This window comes from Dermatophagoides farinae, chromosome 6, assembly GCF_024713945.1.
Source record: "Dermatophagoides farinae isolate YC_2012a chromosome 6, ASM2471394v1, whole genome shotgun sequence".
In the NCBI taxonomy this organism is placed as follows: Eukaryota; Metazoa; Arthropoda; class Arachnida; order Sarcoptiformes; family Pyroglyphidae; genus Dermatophagoides; species Dermatophagoides farinae.
The window spans coordinates 1,470,839-1,493,039 of record NC_134682.1 but is presented as its reverse complement, the minus strand read 5'-3'; the positions used below and the strand labels follow the sequence as shown (position 1 = coordinate 1,493,039).

The 22,201-nt window shown below is 30.6% G+C and overlaps 6 protein-coding genes across 7 annotated transcripts; 4 read left to right on the top strand and 2 right to left on the bottom strand.

Annotated features, from left to right (window-relative positions):
- The first annotated feature begins 412 nt into the window (after nt 1-412).
- On the top strand, nt 413-9,999 carry fng (Fringe glycosyltransferase). Its single transcript, XM_047056953.2, has 7 exons — nt 413-1,472; nt 7,656-7,747; nt 8,483-8,693; nt 8,856-8,941; nt 9,150-9,315; nt 9,558-9,646; nt 9,726-9,999. The coding sequence occupies exons 1-7, from the start codon at nt 1,083-1,085 to the stop codon at nt 9,796-9,798; spliced, it is 1,107 nt and encodes a 368-aa protein (XP_046912909.2). The 5' UTR covers nt 413-1,082; the 3' UTR covers nt 9,799-9,999.
- Nucleotides 10,000-10,238: 239 nt separating this feature from the next.
- ArfGAP3 (ADP-ribosylation factor GTPase activating protein 3) lies at nt 10,239-12,637 on the top strand. Of its 2 annotated transcripts, XM_075731734.1 has the most exons (5): nt 10,239-10,365; nt 10,452-10,574; nt 10,641-10,832; nt 10,900-12,006; nt 12,063-12,637. In XM_075731734.1, the coding sequence occupies exons 2-5, from the start codon at nt 10,494-10,496 to the stop codon at nt 12,294-12,296; spliced, it is 1,614 nt and encodes a 537-aa protein (XP_075587849.1). In that variant the 5' UTR covers nt 10,239-10,365; nt 10,452-10,493; the 3' UTR covers nt 12,297-12,637. The 2 variants fall into 2 exon arrangements, with proteins under 2 accessions (XP_075587849.1, XP_046913372.2); XM_047057416.2 differs by having other exon boundaries at nt 10,331-10,574.
- A 199-nt stretch (nt 12,638-12,836) lies between these two features.
- On the top strand, nt 12,837-15,218 carry LOC124493832 (target of Myb1 membrane trafficking protein). Its single transcript, XM_047056936.2, is given in 5 exon segments — nt 12,837-13,415; nt 13,489-13,573; nt 13,628-14,423; nt 14,425-14,850; nt 14,912-15,218. Coding segments are annotated over 5 exon segments (1,530 nt in total). The 5' UTR covers nt 12,837-13,351; the 3' UTR covers nt 15,071-15,218.
- On the bottom strand, nt 15,194-15,891 carry LOC124493836 (zinc finger SWIM domain-containing protein 7). Its single transcript, XM_047056942.2, has 3 exons — nt 15,776-15,891; nt 15,690-15,711; nt 15,194-15,616 (listed from the first exon to the last, which is right to left on the bottom strand). The coding sequence occupies exons 1-3, from the start codon at nt 15,837-15,839 to the stop codon at nt 15,283-15,285; spliced, it is 420 nt and encodes a 139-aa protein (XP_046912898.1). The 5' UTR covers nt 15,840-15,891; the 3' UTR covers nt 15,194-15,282.
- A 136-nt stretch (nt 15,892-16,027) lies between these two features.
- Nucleotides 16,028-17,831, top strand: LOC124493833 (ribitol 5-phosphate transferase FKRP). The gene has a single exon (XM_047056937.2). It carries the CDS (start codon nt 16,028-16,030, stop codon nt 17,516-17,518), a length of 1,491 nt encoding a protein of 496 aa, XP_046912893.1. The 3' UTR covers nt 17,519-17,831.
- Nucleotides 16,872-22,161, bottom strand: LOC124493835 (26S proteasome non-ATPase regulatory subunit 2). The gene is made up of 5 exons (XM_075731729.1): nt 19,570-22,161; nt 18,749-18,787; nt 18,598-18,688; nt 18,306-18,520; nt 16,872-18,232 (listed from the first exon to the last, which is right to left on the bottom strand). The coding sequence occupies exons 1-5, from the start codon at nt 22,036-22,038 to the stop codon at nt 17,753-17,755; spliced, it is 3,294 nt and encodes a 1,097-aa protein (XP_075587844.1). The 5' UTR covers nt 22,039-22,161; the 3' UTR covers nt 16,872-17,752.
- Between the last annotated feature and the right edge of the window lie 40 nt (nt 22,162-22,201).

Sequence of the window (22,201 nt, the reverse complement as noted above, 5' to 3'; positions counted from 1 at the left end):
TTGTTTTTTAAACTTTTGTGATAAAATAGACATTTTTTATTTGGAGGGAAAATATAATCACCAAATGGGGGCAAATGAGTAGGTGTGGCGCTTAGAAAAAAAATGCCACGGATTTTCCATGACGATAACATTTATTTTTTCCTCTGATTTTTACTTCGAAATCACGAGTGATAACAGAAAGAAAAGTGAAATTTTCTTTAATCAAACAACAATTTCAATGTTTTTTTCCAAATAACGATAATCACAGTTTCCGAAATTTATTAATTGTTTATCGTAAGATGAAATGAAAGAATGAATGACTGAAAAAAAACCAGAAAAAAAGTCCAGAAGCTTCGAAAAAATGATCACTGAATTTTGATGACAAATCAAAAATCTAAATCTTATTTTGAAATTATCAATACTAGAGGCCACTATCACCCAGAACGGCGAACGAATGAAACCAGCGAACCAGATTATATACCACCATTTGTTGTTGTTGTTGATGTCAATCGTATCTTGTGAATAAAAATGAAATTTTGATATGTGATCATCATTGAATGAATGAGATCCCTGTTTTTTTTTCTTATATTGATGATTATTATTTCATCATTGGATTGAAGATCATCATCAAACCGGACCATCATCATCATCGTCGTCGATCGACCTTCCCCTGTTGTTCATCGTCATCGTCAAACAGCTGCCATAATTTCAACCACACAACATAAACAACCATAAAATATAGAGATAGATGAATGGATGGGTGGTGTTTAATAAATGGTAAAAAAAAAATGGTCGAAAAGAAGGAGAAAAAAAAGGCCGAGCATTTTAGCCACACATAAAATGTGCATGTTGAAAATGAACACGATACACACACACACACACACATAGTTCAGATTTTCAGTTTATGTTTGGACGTTTCTGTAATCGGTAGTGTTGTTGTTGTTGGTGGTGGTGGCGGTCATCGTTGTCGTTTTTTCAAATTTTTTTTTTCACTGTGATTTTTGTGTGTGTTTATGTGTGTGCCTTAAATAATTCCCGTTTTAAATAAAAAAATTAAAATTGAAAATTTTCAATAAAAAAAAATGAAATAAATAATACACATCATGATGTTTTATATCAGCAACGATAATACAAATCGCCATCAACAGCGATTATTAATACGTAGTCTATGCAATGTAGCCATGTATATATCGATGTGCCTTTTATTCATCATCTGTATGATGGTCATCCTATGGATGCCATCATTATCATCATCATCATCATCATCATCAGTAGTGAAAAATTTACATCAAAATCAATTATTGCAATCAAATTTAAATGAATCAGCTAAACAGATTCCAGAATCTGTATCATCATCATCATCGATGATCAAAACAAATGAATCACAAACAAATATTGATGATATATTTATAACGGTGAAAACGACAAGAATATTTCATAAATCTCGTTTAGATATTATATTGGATACATGGTATACATTGGCAAAAAATCAGGTAAGAATTTATTCTCACATTGTTGTGATTTATGGTGTGAATATAATGTCCAAAAAACGTGATTCACGCGTTCAGGATTTCTTTCAAATCATGATCATTTTCGATGTACCATTGATCACGATCATCATCTTGTTGTTGTGTTCACATCGATTTTTTTTTGTCTTGTTTTCGCACCTTGTTATTATATTGCATGTTTAACATGAATCGATATTTTGATCGATTTTTAATTTCTATTTTCTTTATTATCCGTCTATGTCACAAAATTACACATTAGAACATGTGTTTCTGTGTGTCTGTGTGTGTGTCAAAATGTCCATAAAGTTGTCATTTTTTTTGTTGACTCAAACCCTTTGGTTGTGACCTTTCCCCCAGCCCTATTTTTAACTGACCATTTTCTTCAATATATTTCTTATCTTGAAGCTAATCTAGCTTGACCAGAAAAAAAAATTAAATCATTTTTTCTGGACTTATCGGGTGACCGATTGGTTATGGTTTTTTTTAGTTTGTTTACAACAACAACAACAACAACCAAAAAAAAGTCTTTGAAACCATTACCATTCATGGCCACCATAATGACCCATGACCTCAATGATTCAATCTATTATATCTATATAGACACACACCATACTAATCTGCTTTTGTCGTCAACAACATGTCGTTTGTTCGTTTATTGTCCACAAATATTTCTTTACTATTTGGTTCATGCTGTGTGTGTGTGTGTTCGTGGGTCATTCATTTCAAGACATCGCACACACACACACACAAATGAAAAAAATTTATTATCACGCTCACCAAAAATCAAATGAATGCGGAAAGTAGCGAAATGAATTTTTTTTATTTTATTTCGTTACTGGCCAAAAGTCCCGCTTTCAGTTTGACAAATAATGGTGGAATGAACAGAACAGAGCAAAACAAAACAAAACAAGAAAAGAAATCATTGGTTCACGAGAATGAAATGTTAGCAATGCCAAACATTCATTTTTTTTGGCATTTCGTTTCGTTTGAATTCAAGTTTCAAATAGTTTGGTCTTTTTTCCCCCCTCCCTTTGGTTGGCATTTCCACTTTGCTTGCTCGCGAGCTTGATTGTTTGTTTGAGATTGAATGGATTGAAAAATCAATTCATTCTTTTATTGGCCACGGCAATAGCAGAGGTCAGGAGATTTGAAGAAAAAAAAACCCAGTGATTGGGTATCTGTATGTAAGGACTTTCTGGAACTCAATTTATTTACCCGAATATTTTCGTACTTGATCGTCTTTTTCGTTTGTTTGTTCACAATAATCCACAAAAATCTATATTAGCTACCACAACCTAGCAAGAGTAAACTCTGATTAAACTCAGAAGAAATTGTTCATGTGTGTATCATACAAACACAAAACAATGGTCGAGTTGATGATGATGGCGGTGGAACATGACCCGAGCCTGAAAAATTGAAAAAATGCACGTGCATTCATATACCGTTCATATTGCCTGTTGATTGAAAATAATGAAAAGTAAAAAAAAAAAATTGAAAGTAAACTTTGTGTGGAACGTGTACGATCATCATCATTGATTATGATCATAAAAAGCCGAGCATGTCACATTCGCCATCATCATCATGATCTTTTTGTAAGATATATAGAGCGCTATAATGGGAAAAAAAAATTTTTTTCTTTTCTATATCACGAATAAATTTCAATGATGTGAGTATTTATTTTAGTTATACATTCTTTTCTGTCCCAAGGGAACCAGAAGAAAAAAAAATTCTCAAATAAAAATATTTTTACCAAAACACAGAAAAAAAATCTGGTGAGAATCATTGACAGTGAGAAATAGTAACAACAATAACAAGGGGAGTAATACTATATATAGTACTGGTGGTGGTGATGGTTGTAAAGTTCTCACCAGAAATTTTTTCATTTTTCAATTTTTGATTATACCCAAGACTTTTGTTGACTATTTTTAGCCATCATATTCATTAGATTCTATAGAATAATGATGATGTGTGAATATGGTAATGGTAGTGAAATTCCTATGAGATTCATGTGAACAACCACTAATCAAGAATCTAATCTTTTCTTGTCTAATATAACCACAACATTTAATATTTAATGATGATGATGATTGTTTTGTGGTTAGATATAATTGATTCAACTAAGTTAAGTCAAATTATATCAATCAATACATTGGAAAAGGAATCGAACAGAATGATTTTTTTTAACTAATCATCGATTGTCTATAAATGTTCAATTGGTGTAGTCGTACCCTCAACAAAACCACAATGATGATCATAATGATTTCACACGGTTTCGTTATGTCTGTGTGTGTGTGTGTTGGTGTGTATTTGATTGATATTTACATAAAAAAAAATCCATTGTAATCAATCAATTGATGTTGAGGATGATCGAACACAACCACACATGCACTCAGCTCAAGATGATGATGATGATAATGATAATTCTACGCTTCAATGCAAGTGTCATCCACAATGGCAAAAAAAAATTTTTTTCCCATTTGCTGTGAATCAAATGATGATAATGTGTGAGAAAATCATTCCATGCTGATTTTCATTCGAATCACTTTTACTTTTATTTAAATGTTTTCTTTTTCAAATTCACCATAGATTGAGATATTGATGATGATCGATAAATGATCAATAACTTTTTCATCCATTCATTCATTCATTCATTGTTCCGGTTTAATGGATTTGTTTTTTGAGAAAAAAAATCCTGTTGTATTTGACAAAGATTTGAGGATTCCCACCACCAAAACAATCAACAAAATCAATTCACACTTGTACCATTCTATTTTTTTTTCAATTTACAATTCACACGATTTTTTTTCCAGTGATTACATGACCTATTATCATCATTAAATTGAATATATACAATGTTTAAATTGTTGTCATTGTTGTCATCGTCTCTTATTCAAGGTGGTTTTCTTATTAGATAAACAAACAAACAAACAAACAAACAAACAGATTAGATATCTGAGGATTACACACACACACACAATGGATGATGATATTCTCACAATTCAATCAATGACATTCACATCGATTGATGATCAGCCAGAAAATTTTTTTTCTTTTTTTTTATAACAATGTATCCAAATGTATTTTTGATAAAAGAAAAAGCCTGAGAACAGAAAAAAAGGGTTAACTCTTTCATTCTATTTTGGTTCCTTTTTTGTATTCACATTTGACATTTTCAAATGAGAATCATCACACGACCTAGTTTTTTATTTTTATTGATGATTCTTCGATAAAAAGATTTTGATTATGATGCCCTCGATAGATATTGATTATTCTTTTTTTTTGTTTGTTTGTTTGGATGATGATCTATGGACAACAACAACAACAACAACAAAAACCTGTTGCATAGCTATTGACCATCAGTTTTTATCTCGACAGTAAAAAAAGAAAAGAAAACCATAATTATGAATGACAATAATAATTATGATTCACACACACACATGTTCAATTCGAATGTTTTTTTTCTCTGTTTATTGATTCATATTTGATTTGCTTGTTTTTCACTTCAATTGACCATATACAAAGTGATATTATCATTGTTATTATCGAGAAGCTACTGCTGCTGCTGTCGATCGTTTCAATTCTTAGAATTTTTGTCAGAAAATTTTTTTTTCCGCGTCATCCATCATCCATCATCCACCACCACACCACCACCACCACCACCAATCACCAATCAAATGGAACATTCTTATTCGATTCGGATATATGATGATTATGTGTATTTGGGTTTGTGTGTTGATCATCATCATCATCATCATTGATTCGAAAGTTTTTTTTCATATATGGGATTCATATTGTATTTGCCAACTGCTGTGTGTGTGTGTGTGTTTGATCGAATAACAAACAAATCAGAAAATAAGGATTTCCCACTTGTTGATTGTGATTGTGATTATGATGATGATGATGATCATTGGAATTATCAATCCAGATGATGATGATTTCTTTCTTTCTATTCTATTTTATTCAACAGTAACAATCAATGCCAATGATGATGATGATGTTTGATTATTATGATTGTTTGTGGTTATTATTTTTTTTTGTTTTGTTTTGCTCGAGTAGCATATTGTTTGAACAAGGATTTTTTTTTTTTTTTGATTACTTATGGTTCAAAGTTCGTAGTTCAAATCACCGTCTCTCTCTGTGTGTGTGTGTGTTTGTTTTCTGCAACTCACAATAATCGAACAAACAAATAACGATTCTTTATTTTTTTTCACCTTTTTTTCCAATTTATTTGTTTGTTTTTTTATTATTATTCTTGGTAGATTAATTATATTTTCTGTCATATTCATCATCATCATCATCAGCATCATCATCATCAACATCAGAATCAGATTTTGACCTTTTACAAAATCAAACACAACCTTGTAAACAAATTTATGCATAGACACACACACACACACAAACACATTTTGTGGCCGCCTGTTGTTTGTTCGAATAAATAACAAAAACCTATAGGCTAATCTTTCATAATTTCACCCCTACACAAATCTCATCGAAACAAATTGTTTGCAAATTGCACAATTCTCGAACGAATGAATGAATGATGATGATGATGATGAGTAATTTTTTTATTTTGAATGTTGAAATTTGAATTCGAACCATAACGAATTTCAAAGAACGAAAAAAAATTATTGAAAAGAAACGATAATTTTCATAATTCATACATTATCATTTTCATCTTTGTTTCACATAATTATATATATATGTTTTTGGTCAGAAAAAAGAAGAAGAAAAAATTTTTCAAACCGAAGCCAATGATTATTATTATCTGAAGAGAGAGAGACTTCTGGTCTTGTGTGAATGCACACACGAAAACACAATGGCAATTCAATCAATCGATCGATTGATGTATAGTAGTCGTGTCGATTTCGGTTTATTTTTTTTTGTTTTGTTTTACCATTATCTGTTATTATCATATTCGGTCAAATCGGTTAATGATTATGGTTGTTGAAAGAATCGGAAAAAAATTGCTGCTGTTGATCTACATAAAAATATTCATTCGAATGTTTTTCGCTAGAGATGTAGATATAGCCTCCAGTCTTACCCAGTAGTCAAAAAAAAAATTTTTTTTTTTTTTTTCGTTCATCCATTTTTTCCATTCATCATGGCAAAACTTGAATGAAAAAAAACAAATTACCATTATCAGCTAAAAGTCGATTTATATATCGATATCAATCTTGAATCGGTATGCATTTGTGTGTATTCATATGTGTGTGTGCTTGTATGTTTGTCTAGCCAGGTCGTCGTCTTTGGTCATCGTCAGAAGGAAAAAAACTCATCATTTTTCTTTGGTTGTTGTTGTTCATTTCTAATACATAGTGGCTACTGGTCCACAGATCAAGAATGGCCACCTAAATGATGATGAACAAACTGAAACCAACCAATCTACCATTTTTTTTTTGTTTTGTTGCTACAACAACAACAACAACGATGATGATGATGATGATGACCCATCTTATAGTTTAAAAACTTTTTTTTGGGGGGATTTTTTTTCCTTTTTCATTTTGTTGATTCGTTCAACGAATCAATAATCAAACTGTTGCCTGCCTGTAATGCTATAAAATGTTAGTTCGATGTTCATTTTCAAGATGTGTGTTCAAATATCATCTAAATTGGTTTGTACGGGTCAATTTCAGAATTTCCAATGAATTTTTTTTTCTATTCGCAATCGTTCTATGTGAAAAGTCAAATTTTTTTTAAAAAAAATTTGTTTGTTCGTTTTTTTTATTGCCTTTGAATAATAATAATAATAATAAAAAAAGTTTGTTTGCGCAAATAATCATCATTCGATTGGTAATTCTAATCTTACGAATAAATATCATACACACACACACACCGCACGCAAACATCAAACTTTTAAGAAAATTTATTTGTTTTCTTTTATGGCCATAAACCAATCAAAAATAGTGAAAGGAATGAACGATATCTTCATGGTCAAAAGATTTTTTATTTTTACTGTAATTTTCAACTTTTTTATGTGTGCATTTTTTTTGCATTTCGTTTATTTTGCCTGCTTGCCTGTCTGATTGTTTTTTTTTTTTTTGGAATCTGGTTAAAGCTGATTGTCATTGTTATTGTGGATGTTTTTTTTTTTAAATTTACATAAACCTGATTTTTTTTATTCAAATTCATTCAACTAATCAATTTTTTTTATTTTTTTTTCTCCAATAGACATATTTTTTTACCGATAACAATGATCCATATTATCGACAAATACTTGGTGATCATATCGTCAATACAAATTGTTCGGTTTCACATAACAGGTATGTATAGTGAATGAGGTGATGGGTTCCATTTTTACGATGGTCATGATGGTGATGGAGAAATTGGAAAATTTTCATGATTACCATTATGAAACACGCACGCACAGACACATAGTAAATCAAAGATTTCATAAAGAATTATCGTCATCATCATCATGATCATGATAATCATTAATGGTTGCCACGCTAAACAAAAAAGGAAAAATAACGATGACAGGCCAGGTGTTCGTCGTCCGAAACCATCAGAAACACAGACAGCGAAAAAACGACCCTTTTCGAAAACAACTCGGTGAATGTGGCAATTATTTTTTATTTTTGAAAATAAAAAATCAACAACAAAAGTTCGTGCTTAAAACACACGTCCGTTCATTCGTTTGTTGTTGTTGGAAGAAAAAAAATTCCAACATGTACGACATATTTATAGATAGTGAGACAGATTATAATTGGATTGTTGCCATTTTTTTTTCGTGAACACGGCAGGCACGTTCACGATTTTTTTTCTATCTTTTTTTCCTCTTCATCATCTGTAGCACGTGTGTCCATGTTGAATGGTCAAGGGTCAACAACAGGTCAAATTCTTCCTACCATTACAATCTTTGATCAAGTTTTTTTTTATTTTGTTTTGTCTGTTCCATCATTAAATCATGATCAAAAATCCATGATTTAATGATGAAACTTTTTTCCAATAATTTTACAATTTGTTTTGTTTTTCTACATTCCATTCAATTATTATAGGAAAGCATTATGTTGTAAAATGAGCGTTGAATTTGATTATTATATTCATAATGATGATAATAAAAAATGGTGGTGCCATTTTGATGATGATAATTATGTAAATATACCGAAATTAATCGAATTATTACGCCATTATGATCCAATATATGATTGGTATCTTGGAAAGACCAGTATAAAACAGCCACTGGAGATTGATGATCGTGAATTTAAGGTAAGATTCTTTCTTTTCATTTCTTTTTTGATGAAAAAAAACGTACAATTTAATTTTGGCATGATCGAATAAGAAATAGATTGAATATAATCACAAACACTTGAACTTTTTGGTAATTAATGTTTTTTTTTTTTGTTTTCTCTTTCTTTTTTTTTCATTTAGAAAAAGATTCATTTCTCATTCGCCACTGGTGGAGCTGGTTTCTGTATATCAAGAGCATTGGCATTAAAAATGATTTCAGTAGCAAGGTTAGTTAGAAGGAATTAATCCAAATCACAAACGGACATATGTGGACAATGATAGAAATCTTTTTCTTCATGTTGTGTTTGTTTACAATTTCATCCTCTTGTATAGTATTAATGCCTAATTATCGATTTCCGATTTTAATGATTTGCTAATAATTTTTTTCTTTCTTTTTTTTCTTGTTTTATATATTCCGGTTGTTTTTAACAACAGCAATGGACAATTGATTTCCGTTGGTGATCGTATCCGGCTACCGGATGATGTTACCATTGGTTATATTATTGAACATATGTTGGATAAAAAATTAACAGAAATTGATGAATTTCATTCACATTTGGAACCAATGGCAATGTTGGAGAAAAATTCGCTTAAAAATCAGGTAATGAATTTTTGTTGTTGTTGTTGTTTGGTTATTTTTTTTTCATTCAGAAAATTTTTTTCTACTCATCATATGGCTAGTTTAAATAGTGAAAAAAACCATAGTTAATTATAGCTCATTTCCGTTCAAATGAATCACTCGTGTCACAGTAGAGTGATTTCACTGTATATGACCACCCATCATCATTAAGTAATCAAAAATTTTCATTATGATTTTTTTTTTTTTTTGGTTCTCGCACACAGGTTTCATTCAGTTATTCAGGCAATAATATCAATAATCGTAATGTTTTACAAATTAATCAATTGGATTCAATTCAAAATGATTCAACAAGGTAAGTTTGTTTGTTTATGTGTGTTTAATATTTGATGATCATTAATAATTTTGTCTTTATTTTTCAATTTTATATGCAGATTTTATTCACTACATTGTTATCTGTTTCCCAGTTTGTGTCGATGGAAAAAATTTGATAAGCAGTTAAATTGAATTGAATAATCAATGATTTGTGCCTTTTCATCATTAATTTTTTTTTTTAAACATATAAATGAAAATTATTGTAAAGCTTTATTTTGTTGTTCATCATCATCATCATCATCACTGTGATTGTTTTGATTCGTTTTTATTGTTGTCCATTGTTTTATTTATCAAATTTTGAAATAATGAAATAAAAAAATTTGAATTTAAATCTAATTTTTGAAAATCTGTTGCTTTCTTCTCCACTCCAAAACAAAACAAAACAGAAATATTCTGAATCTGTACGTACATTATTTACAGGACACTAACTACAGTAATGTTACGACATTATATTTAATCACATCAAATGATGATTTTCATCAATTTTGATAAGATAATCCGTAGGATGATCGAAATTAAATTACCAACCACATAAGCATTATTTAAGCCAATTGTTTATAAGCCGTTAATTTAATGGTAATAAAAATAATTAATAAGCAAAAATGAATAAAATTTTATTTGTCCATAATTATACCGTGAATAGCCTGTAAAAGTAAAGAGTTTTGCCACGGCATACATATTCGTTGTGTGTGTGTGTATGTATTGTGAAGAAGAATTTTTGTCATTTATTTTATTTATAAAAATTTTTTTTTATTTCAAATTTCTTTTTTGGAGTTCTTTTATAGTTTTTTTTCAAAAAAAAAATTCTAAATTGTTATTAATTAATCATGGCTACATCGTTGAATGATCCAAGTCAAGAAGAAACGGCACAAATTTTAGCTAAACTTCGTTCCAACAATGCCAACAAGGTTTGTTTTTTCCTTTGTTTTTTTCATTTTACTAACTAGCAAAAAAATTCTTCATTTCTTCTTCAGACTTGTTTTGATTGTGGTAGTAAAAATCCATCATGGGCCAGTGTAACTTATGGTATTTTTATTTGTATTGATTGTTCAGCCATTCATCGGTCATTAGGTGTTCATTTATCATTTGTTCGGTCTACGATGCTCGATGCAAGTTGGTCTTTATCACAATTAAGAGCGATGCAATTGGGTGGCAATGCTAACGCTGTAAGTTCTAATTACATTGTTTCGAAATTTCATTTTGATTATCGAATTTTTCTGTTTTGGAAAATAGCATTCATTTTTTCAGAATCACAATTGTAATAATAAAGATGCACATCAAAAATACAGTAGCCGTGCTGCTCAATTATATCGAGATAAATTGGCCGGATTAGTTGCCAATTCCATTAAAGTTTATGGAGATACTATAGATATTCCTACTTCTAAATCCGAATCAACTAGACATGATTCCATTGATGATGATTCAACGAAAGATTTTTTCGAAGAGGCATCAAATGCTTCATTATCACATTCAAATCTTCATAGTGGTGATGTATTTTTATCGGACAGAAAATCACCGAATATCAAATCATCAACTGAAGGCCCCAATGTTAATCTAAGTTTAGTCGATTCGGCTGCCAAATTGAGTGAATACAAATCAACAGTGATAGGGAAAAAATCTACAACAAATCGAAAACCGGCAGGCAAAAAAGGTTTAGGTGCTCAAAAGGTACGAACTGATTGGGATAAAGTTGAACAAGAAGCATTACAGACTGAACAGATGAAAACCAAATCCGTTAACAATGATTCTGGAACGAAATTAACTGCCGAAGAACAAGAGGAAAAATTCAATTCCATACGATTGGCCTATAATGAAAAACAAAAACAAGCTGAGAATAAATTGAAATCCGATCCGAATAAAATCTCACAAATTGAACGACTTGGTATGGGTTTCGTTAATACTGGTCGAACAAATAAATCACATTCGGCCGTATCCGATATGAAAGTTATTGAACAAAATAATTCCGTTGTTACATCATCAAAATCAAAGATTGATTCAATCACCGATCTTGGATTCTCATCAACTTCGTCCAATAATCGATACCAAGATTTTGTCAAATCAAATGATGATTTCTGGAGTGATAATGGATTATTGGCCGATAGTGGTAAAAAAGTGAAAAAACCTCAAGTATTTGACACTATACAGACAATTGATTTGAATGTAAAAAATAAGAATAAACCAAAACCAAACGAAGAATCAAATAATACATATTCGAATAAGAATGGTGTAAAAGTTGCAACATCATCATCATATTCATCATCTTCTAATGATGCACAGAAAAAGTTTGCTAATGCAAAAGCCATTTCATCAGAACAATATTTTGGTGGTGATCAATCTAATGTAAGTACTAGATTTTTTTTCTGAAAATAAAATTAATTATCATTTCATTACTATAGCTTGATTCAAGATCGACTGGTCGATTCGAAGGTTCAACAAGTATAAGTTCAGATGATTATTTTGGCCGTAAAACTGTACCAAATAATTCTATATCATCAAATTTCAATTCAACAGCTATGTATGATCTAAAAGAAGGTGTCAAGGACAATGTTTCACGGTTAGCTGGTCGTTTATCAAATCTGGCCACGGATGTTGTCAAATCGATCAACAAAATGGATATCATGCAAGGTTAAACATAATAATAATAATAAAAGAAACAAAATCGCCGAATCATTCGAATTTGTGATGAATGTTATTTTGTATACATACACACACACACATATTTACACAAACATTAATCATCAACAACAACACATACATAACTAGAATTTTTTTTTATGTATTATGAAAAGAATATTTTTACCTTGTTATACAATTTTTATTTTAAATGATTATGCGACACACAAACACGGACACATACACACATTTTAGGTACCAGGGGGGAAAAAAAGTAAAGAATGGATAATCAACATCAACACATTTTTGTTATTATATTTATAAAAGAAGAAAAGATTTTGTTAATTTTGCTCCGAAATTGTGTTTGTAACCATTTTTTTTTCTATTCATTCATTCATTCGGATTTCCTTGATGATCCAAGAAAAAGACTATTTTCATCACGCCAGATGGCAGTCAGTATTATTTGGATTTTTTTTTTTTGGATTCATCATTGATACTCTCCCATTTGATGATGATGATGATGATATATATCCAGCGCAAACTCATCATCATCATCATCATCATCAATATTAATGCAATATTTTTGTTTGGTTTTGCTTTGAGGATTTTTTTTCTACTTTCACTTTCCCTCCTACAAACGTATTTTATATATTATTTGGTTTAATCATCATCCATTCATTCATTCATCATTTTATAATTTTGTCAACAACAACAACAGCACAAACTATTGCATTTAGGATGTCATACAGCTAACTGTGTAAGCAACAATCAGAAAAAAAGAACAACAACAACAATAATAAGAAGATTTTGTATTGTATTGTGTTTTAAATGATTTTACAGTTTGAATATAAATGTCAGATAAATTTTTTTGTTCTTTAAAACAACAAAAAATATATATATTTGTGACGATGTTTTGTTTTGAAATAATCATCAATTGATAAGCGTTTTTTTTGTTGTTCATAAATTAAATTCTTTGATGATTGGCCATTCGAATTCTGTATTGATATATAGCATTTGAATTGATTCGATATTATTTTTTCTCTCGAAATTATTATTTATTGATTTGAAAAAAATGGCTGATTTACTACAACGTTTTAGTGGTAATCCATTTTCCACTTCAGTCGGACAACGAATTGGTAACATTTTTATTTGTTTTGATTTATTTTTCTTTTTAAATTGATTTTTTTTTTTGGTTTTTTTTAAAAACAGAACAAGCGACAGATCCATCAATGAACAGTGAAAATTGGTCATTGAATATGGAAATCTGTGATATAATTAATGATACTGAAGATGGGTATGTATTGTGGATTTTTAATTTGAATTTATTCATTTATATTGGACATTATAGTGCCCGAGATGCTATTCGTGCCATCAAAAAACGTCTTCAACAAACAGCTGGAAAAAATTTTACCGTTTTCAAATTAACATTAATAGTGTTGGAAACATGTGTAAAAAATTGTGGCAAACGATTTCATATATTAGTGTCAAACAAAGATTTTATTCAAGATTTAGTCAAATTGATTGGCCCAAAAAATGATCCACCAGCTGAAATTCAAGAAAAAGTTTTAAGTCTCATACAAAGTTGGGCTGAAGCATTTCATGGTCAGCCAGATATGCAAGGTGTATCCATTGTTTATAATGAATTAAGAAATAAAGGAATTGAATTTCCTAAATCATCCAATGAACCGAAAGTACCGATTTACACTCCTCAAAGGCAAATTAGTCCATCCTCAAAAAATCAGGAAATAGCATCAAGTCCTCCTAAATATTCAATGCAAGAAACTTCACCTAATAAACAAGTGACATCGGCTACAAGAACCACAAGTGAATTATATCCATTACATTTGAGCCCTGAACAATTGAATAAATTGAAAACTGAATTGGAAGTTGTTCAAGGAAATATGAAAGTTATGAGCGAAATGTTGACCGAAATGAAACCAGGTCAAGAACATAAAGATGATTGGACATTATTGATCGAATTACATCAGACATTAGTATCTATGCAAAAACGTATTATGGATCTAATTGAAAAGGTTGCCAATGAAGAAGTCACTAGTGAATTATTGCGTATCAATGATGAACTAAATAATTTGTTCATGAGATTTGATCGTTATCAGAAAAAACGAGGCGGTAATAATGGTAATGATCAAAGAACTGGATTTCAATTTAATGCCATCTACTTCATCGAAATTACCTCATCCAAATCAGAAAAATATGAAATCAACAAATCAACCATCGTTGATTGATTTTACTGATGAAAATGATGAACCTGATTTGATTGGTGGCCTAAAGAAACTTGATATGAATTCATCACAATCATCTCAAATGATGAAGCCTTCTTCTAATAATATGATTATATCATCATCATCATCATCACAACAGCCTGTAGAAAATATGGGTGACAAAGAATTCGATATGTTTGCACAATCAAGATCATCGACAACAGCCACTACATCATCATCGATCATTAGTCAGGCATCTACGTCATCATCATTATCATCGACGTCGAAACCATTGTTAAATGTTGGATCTCGTCCAAAAGATCCGGCACCATTACCATCTACCGAAGAGGCAAGTCAATGAATCTCAAATGTTTTTTATATGCATTTTTTTCTAATTGCTTAATTCTCAGGGACAAGAAAAAGAAATGGAAGAAATTGAAAGATGGCTAAATACGAAACCCGGTGAACCATCCATGTCATTTGAAGCATTTCTTGAGAAACGAGCCAATGCATTGGACAAACAACCATTGAAAAAAACAAACAGTAATGGTCAACAAGATTCTAGTTAAAAATCTATGTGTGACCACATCAAACATCATATAATATTGGTACAAATAATACTGAAACATTTCGTTGATATTCTGTGCATTTTATTAATTTACAATTTTTAAATGATTCATCGATTTTTGAAGTTTGAATAAATAATTGTATTGAAAATGATTGTAATATTGAATTATATGTCAGGAGAAAAAACTTAAAAAAACAGTTATTATTCGTCATATTACATGAAGGTTTGTCGATAAATTTCTCCATAATCATCTTCTTGAATAATTTGGGTGTTAAATTGACCGGTGGCCATTGCCAATTTAGCTACCAATAAATGTTTACACCATAGTTGTTTTTCAAATTGAATGAAATTAAACATAAATGAAAAACAACTACAATAATTTCCATTCACAAAACAATTATAGTGGATTTTATTTGATCTACGACGATTTGATTTCTCTCCAACACGAATGAATGATCGTCCTGATGGGCTGGTTAATAATGTTACATTGTTTTGATCATATAAACCCAATGCATCGATAAATGACGAACCAAGTAGAGAAAAAAATCTATACAAAACAAATTTTGAATGAAAAATTGGCTTTCGATTTTTCTTTTCGACAAAAACAATTTTCAACTTACTCAAATATTTTATGTTCATTAACTATAAAATAATTTTCAATAAATGATTCATTTTTGTCAATAATAAATATCACATTTAAACTTACATTTTCCAGTAGCTAATAATTCTTCATAAAGATGGTTAAATATTTGAATTGATGTTGAAGTCATTTTTTAAAATTAAGATTCACTTTTCTTGTAATAAATAAATAAATAGTTTTTCAATTTAAAATCATCGAATAAAGTTTTTATATGCCTGGAAACTTTTTTTTTATTGGCGCCAATTCAATGCATGGAACTATTCTCAAGCTCTGAAACGATTTCAAATTTTTCTTTTTGGGATCTTTTATGATCCAAATATGAATATTACAATAGTTCAGCAGACAATTATCTTGTTCATTTTGGCATATTCAATTGTTCTAGTTTTTCTTCTCAAAGCAAGCAACAAATATCCAATCCAATATCAATTAACAGAACATCATCATCATCCGAAAACGACGGGTGTTATTTTCGAATTTGAAAATTTTCAAAATGATCTCTTTGAAACTGTAAAAAATGTCTGTGTTAATGTTGATCTGGTGATTGTATTCAGTGAAACATTTATTTATCCAACGATTGATTTTGCAACCATTTCTGATTGTCGGATCAAATTAATTGAATCAGAAAAATCTATAAGTGATAGTTTTGAACAAAAAAATGTTTACAATTTCATCCAAAATGATTATTTGCTTATCTTACCTGATTATACACGAATCTATTATCCAAATAATTTATCGATTATCGATGATCTTGTATCCAGAATAAATCAAGTCAAAGCTGATGCTTTGTTATTAACTTTTTCAAATGATAAAAACAAAACCAAATGTCACTATTTTAACCTCGACATACGTCGTTGGACATTGAATTTTGTTGATAATGGAACCAACTGTTTTTACAGAAATGGATTTGCTTTATTTTTACCTAAGCGAATATTTTTCAAATTATCCTATCCTTTACTTCGTCCTTTCTTACAATCATTTTTGATACAATCACAAATATTGAATATAAAGGTTTCCATTTTTGATTCACCTTTATTTCTTTTTTCGAATGGATTGGAAATATTTTCTGATCATTACACTAAAAGTAAACATGATCATCTGGAAAAACAACGACTTGAATCAATGTATGTGAAATTGGGCATCAAGAAAATTGTCAATCGCACAGATGATTCGATCGAATGGTATGGTTGTGATAGAAATCGACCAAGATGTTTTGGTTCGATCACAAACGATATGCCAGATTATTTGATTAAAAATCGTTGGCTTCCACCTTGTTGTCGACGTAATCTTGAAATAACTGGACGTTATGTTTTTAATTTATTAGAGAAATCTAATGTTCGTTATTGGCTTGAAGGTGGATCACTGCTTGGTGCAGCTAGAAATGGTAAGATTATTGATTGGGATTATGATATCGATATCGGTATCTATCATGAAGATATGCACAAATTATCGATTCTACAAATTTTATTCGATAAACCATCTGGTTATCATGTTGAAGATGGACAAGGATTCGTTTGGGAAAAAGCATTGGAAGGAAATTTTATCAAAATTCATTATAGTTTAATCAATAGGATACATGTTGATATTTTTCCATTTGTAGCTTTGAACGGTACAATGACCAAAGATACTTGGTTCGAAAATCATCCACAAGATATGCCTTTTCCGGAATATTTTCTGAAACCATTGAAACAATTATCATTTATCGGCATCAATGTAAGCGTACCGAATAATGTTGAAAAATTTTTGGAAATGAAATTTGGTTCCAATGTCATTGAAGAGCGTCGATATCCGAATAATCAGACAATTGATTGAATAACAAGAATTTTTTTTATTTCGAATTTATTTAGAAAAAAAAATTTAATCAAAACTAGCCCATATAACAAATTCAATACATTTGAAGTGCAGAATAAAATAAAATGATGATTTTTGTTTATCATACGAATGTTAATAGCAATGTACGCTAATTAATGAAAATAACAAAAATAAAATTAGACAAAATTTTTCTACCATTTTCATCTATAAATATCCATCGGTTGATTGATTAGTTTACGTTTCTTCTTTCGTTTTATCTTCATTTTTGTTGTTAGCCGAAATTCTTCCACTACTATTACTGCTACTACTTGTAGTGGCCAACATAATATCCGTTTCGAAATTGTTTTTATTATTCTCATATAATAGAATATTCAACATTTCTTCATAGATACGAGCTTCAGGAAATTCTACTTTTGTATGTTTTTTATCAGTAGCATATACGATCGATGTACAACAAATTTCGGCATCTTTTTTTCCATTACCATAAAAACTCCAACAACAAATCTCATTACTACAAACAATATCTTTCATGAATAGAACACGATTACAGAATTTCAATGAAAGTTTATCAAATAGATCCAAATTCTTCAAAAGATTTTCATCCGATGCACTAGTATAGGAATATTTATTGTTATGTCGATTAAATATCAATTTAATGGCTGGTTTATTGGTCAATGCTAACAATTTGGATTCTTCGGATTTTGATCGTATCAACTATATATATATATTGGAGAAAAAATGGCCAATTCATTCAATAAAATTATTGATGATGAAAATATTCACATACCGGTACAGAACAGACAGGTTCCATGATTTTACATTCTTTGTGTTTTTTCAAAGCATTTTCACAAATATCGATCAAATCTTGTATCAGATAATATTTGGATTCAATTAAAAGTTCAGTCAATTCATGTTGATTATCGGGTAATGGAATACTACCATCACGTAGGAAATTTAAAATTTTACCAAAATGTTTACCACAACGATCGATTAGAATCCAACCTGAAATGTTTATGATACATTAACAATGAAAATTTTAGTGTAAATTTTTTATTCGACAATATTTTCCATTATATTACCTTCATCATCTTTGTATACATCCATACGACCACTAAACATTGCCCTTAACATTGAATCCACTTTGGTCAACGTACTGATTGTTGTATAATGCTATGATGATTCATCTATATATCAATCTATAATTGTAAAACATATTCAATAAATACATACCAATGTTCCACCAACATTAAGTTTAATGTAATCATTGCTCTGAAAAATTTCCAGAAGAAAAACAATTATAAATCAGCAAAAAAAAACCTTGGATAAAAATACCCGAATAGGCAGTAATTTTTGGTCATCAAAATTATCCATGAATTGATGATTGTTCCAATGAAATTGTTCAACAAATCTTGCAAATATAATGATTGAAATATTGCACCATCAACAACAAATAACAACAACAACAACAACATAAGAATGTAATTATTATGACACATTGCAAAATATCCAATAAATTTCAGACACTAGATGGCACCAGGAGAATAATATGAATGAATTTTTTTTTTATTTTGAATAAAATTTATTTATTTTTATTTTTAATTACGAATTCAGAGAAAAAAAGTTCATATTTGCCATTACATTCATCATTCAATATGTACACACATATTTTATCATATTATAATAATGTGTCTTAAAATTGATTAAGAAACATAATTTGGATTTTTACGTAGAATGACAAAACCTTCAAGTATCGGTGTTAATGGTGTATATTCTTCGGTGGCCAATTCGGCACGTTCACCAATTGATAACAAAACCGGTGTTGTATGTGTTTGAAATCCAGTAATTGTTTTCGGTTTTCCTGCTTGTCCAACAACATCGACAGCTTGACCAACACGAACCGGTACAGGCAATGGATTCAATTGTTCATCGAATGTTATCAACATTCGTGGCTGTATGGCTGGCACCAAAAAGTAGATCAAATAATGTGCTTTAAGAATCGTATATTTTGGATCGATTAAGCTGATCAAAACCACCAACAATCCAGCTAAAGCAGTTGGCAACAAAAGTTGACGATCCGAATGGAAAGGTGATAATGTCAACGTTCCTTTGCCCAAATGAGTAAGACCTTGTGCCAATCGAACCATGAATAAACAATTCGGTTCTTTCACATGATATTGGGCCAATTGACGAAGCATAGTGGCTAATCGTGCATTATTCGTTCCAGCACCAATTAAACCCATGGCAAAAATAGCATTACAAGCCACTTCAGAATCAGAATCATGGCTAAATTTGCTCAACGTTTCGAGAAGATTCAATTTAGGATTGGATATAGATGTCAATGCTAAGGCCAATGGAACCGATCGTTTAACCATTGAATCACCGTAACGCAATAAATGACCAAATGTTCGGAAAGCCATTTCGCAGCTAATATCTTCAGACATAGCAATCAAACCAATACCAATGGTAGCAATTGCTTGTTGAATATTGAATTCAGAGCTCGATGAATTACTATCGGAACTATTACTTTTGGAGTATGAACTACTTTTCCTAGATGATGATGATTTTGAACTTGAGCTACTGCTGCTGCTGGAACTTGAAGATGACGAGGTCGATGATGTTGTTGATTGTTCGGCACTGGAACCACTTTGATCATCACCACCATCTTCGGATTTACTGTTTGAACAAATATGCAATAAAGATTGAATTTTCAATACATTTCCAGTGGCAGCATAAGCACACACTTCCACTATTGTTTTGGCCATTGTTTTGAATTGTTGATTTTGGATCACTTCCAATGCTTCGATAATGGCTTCACTACTGTTTTGTTTGCCAAGAATGCAAAGACCCAATGCGAATGGTAAGAATCGTGCAAAATAATCTTTGACATCAACATCGGATTTTTCAATCAATACTTGAATGATATTCGATGTTACTTCACTATTTCCAGAACCAACTGCAATTAAACCACAGGCTAATGCGGTGACACCAATCACTTCTATTGAAGCTTTTTCAAACAAAACCGGTGTAAGCAATGAAATTAAATCTGCACGATTACTGCCAGCATATGCCAAACCAAGACCAAGAATGGCACCAATTTGGATCGTATTCGAGCTGTTTGTAACATAATCAGCCAATAAAGCCAATGCAGGATCACAATCATTACGTACACCACTATTGACAATACCACAAGCTAACAAAGCACCAGCTTTAATATTATCTTCTTTTGAATAAAGATATTTATCAATTTGAGCTAAACCACCGTCTACGTCCCACAATAGAATCAAACCCAATGAACCGGTAGCGCTAAACATGCCCAAATCCTTGTTTTTGTAAAGCCATTTATTGCCTTCATCATTCAACAGGACTTTATCTTTGCCGAATGCAGAATTAACGAAACCATTTACGAACGATGATGCCAGATTGTAACGTGCAGAATCGACACTGGTACTATACAATCGATTCGGTGCTTCCAAATGCGATTTATAAATATCGTCCGGTGTTTTCGGTTCCATAATATCCAATTCACGAGCCAATGTCAAAAAATGTGTATTCAAATGTGAATTGGATGAAATATCCAGTAGATCACTGTTTTCAATTTCCAATATAATTTGTTGACGACCAATCATGTAAGCAATTTGTTTTTGAATCGATGGATCTTTTTCGGCTTTATCGAAAATCTCTTGAATAGCCTCGATATCTTGCAATTGCATAGCTACACGAATAGCTTCAGTTAGTTTATCATATTTCAAAAAGATTGACATGATTGTTTTCAATAAATTAGTGTTATCCGGATCCGGTACAAATGGAACTACACTACGTAAATATAGGCAAACTTTTTGACATAAATCTTCATTATCAATGTATTTGTCAAGAAGATCGAGACGTTCGATTTCAATCAACAAATCACAAGCTTCAGCTTCGGCATTATGACGCATATTATATGGGATAATTTCTTCAACTAAATTAAGCAATTTTGCTTTATAATCATCATCCAATTCAGCTGTAGATTGAAATTCGGTTGCAATTTCACCAGAAATATGGCGAACATATTCATGGCCCCATGATCCAATTGATTCAACTTTGCTGCCAATCAAACGAAATTTCAATGCTTCACCATTAGTTTTATGTGATTCAGAATCAATAGTCATGGCCAGAATTGAAATAATATCGGCCAATAAATTTTTTGTTTCTTCAGTCGGCATTTTTTCATACAAATTTTTCAATGTATCATAATGTGGTCGCAAAAATTTCAATGGTTTCGGTACGGATGTCATCGATGTTGTTGAACTTTTAATCTGTGTACGTAATGCTTCCAAAGCCGGTTTGTAAAGCGATTCATTCGATTCTTTTAAACGATGTACATACAATTCTAATTCTTCTTGCAATGCTTTGTCCTCTTCACTTAGCTCTTCTTGTTGAATTTTATCCTTTGGATCAACGGTACCGTTGGCGGATTTTTTGCTCTTTTCAGATTTTTCATTTTCATTCGATTTGGTTTGAGAATTTTCTTCAATCTTCATGATGAATTTTTTTCAAAAATTTTAAACGTCGTTTATTTTCAAACAAAGAATCAAGTAAAATCAAATTGAATTGACAATGGCAATAAACACACAAAATACACACACACAAGTTACAATGCAGAAATCAAAATGCTGATTCACGGACTGACAGACAGACAAACAA

What these genes read in the sequence shown, in the direction of transcription:
- fng (XM_047056953.2), top strand. Translation starts at nt 1,083, where the DNA reads ATGATGTTTTATATCAGCAACGATAATACAAATCGCCATCAACAGCGA. An exon ending in TTGATGATCGTGAATTTAAG is followed by an intron (nt 8,694 to 8,855) that starts GTAAGATTCTTT and finishes TTTTTCATTTAG; the next exon opens with AAAAAGATTCATTTCTCATT. An exon ending in ATTCAAAATGATTCAACAAG is followed by an intron (nt 9,647 to 9,725) that starts GTAAGTTTGTTT and finishes TTTTATATGCAG; the next exon opens with ATTTTATTCACTACATTGTT.
- LOC124493836 (XM_047056942.2), bottom strand. Translation starts at nt 15,839, where the DNA reads ATGACTTCAACATCAATTCAAATATTTAACCATCTTTATGAAGAATTA. An exon ending in ATTATTAGCTACTGGAAAAT is followed by an intron (nt 15,712 to 15,775) that starts GTAAGTTTAAAT and finishes ATTATTTTATAG; the next exon opens with TTAATGAACATAAAATATTT. An exon ending in AATGAACATAAAATATTTGA is followed by an intron (nt 15,617 to 15,689) that starts GTAAGTTGAAAA and finishes TGTTTTGTATAG; the next exon opens with ATTTTTTTCTCTACTTGGTT.
- ArfGAP3 (XM_075731734.1), top strand. Translation starts at nt 10,494, where the DNA reads ATGGCTACATCGTTGAATGATCCAAGTCAAGAAGAAACGGCACAAATT. An exon ending in GTTCCAACAATGCCAACAAG is followed by an intron (nt 10,575 to 10,640) that starts GTTTGTTTTTTC and finishes TTTCTTCTTCAG; the next exon opens with ACTTGTTTTGATTGTGGTAG. An exon ending in TTGGTGGTGATCAATCTAAT is followed by an intron (nt 12,007 to 12,062) that starts GTAAGTACTAGA and finishes TCATTACTATAG; the next exon opens with CTTGATTCAAGATCGACTGG.
- LOC124493833 (XM_047056937.2), top strand. Translation starts at nt 16,028, where the DNA reads ATGAATATTACAATAGTTCAGCAGACAATTATCTTGTTCATTTTGGCA.
- LOC124493835 (XM_075731729.1), bottom strand. Translation starts at nt 22,038, where the DNA reads ATGAAGATTGAAGAAAATTCTCAAACCAAATCGAATGAAAATGAAAAA. An exon ending in GTCAACTTTTGTTGCCAACT is followed by an intron (nt 18,788 to 19,569) that starts GCTTTAGCTGGA and finishes GAAATTTTTCAG; the next exon opens with AGCAATGATTACATTAAACT. An exon ending in TTAATGTTGGTGGAACATTG is followed by an intron (nt 18,689 to 18,748) that starts GTATGTATTTAT and finishes GAATCATCATAG; the next exon opens with CATTATACAACAATCAGTAC.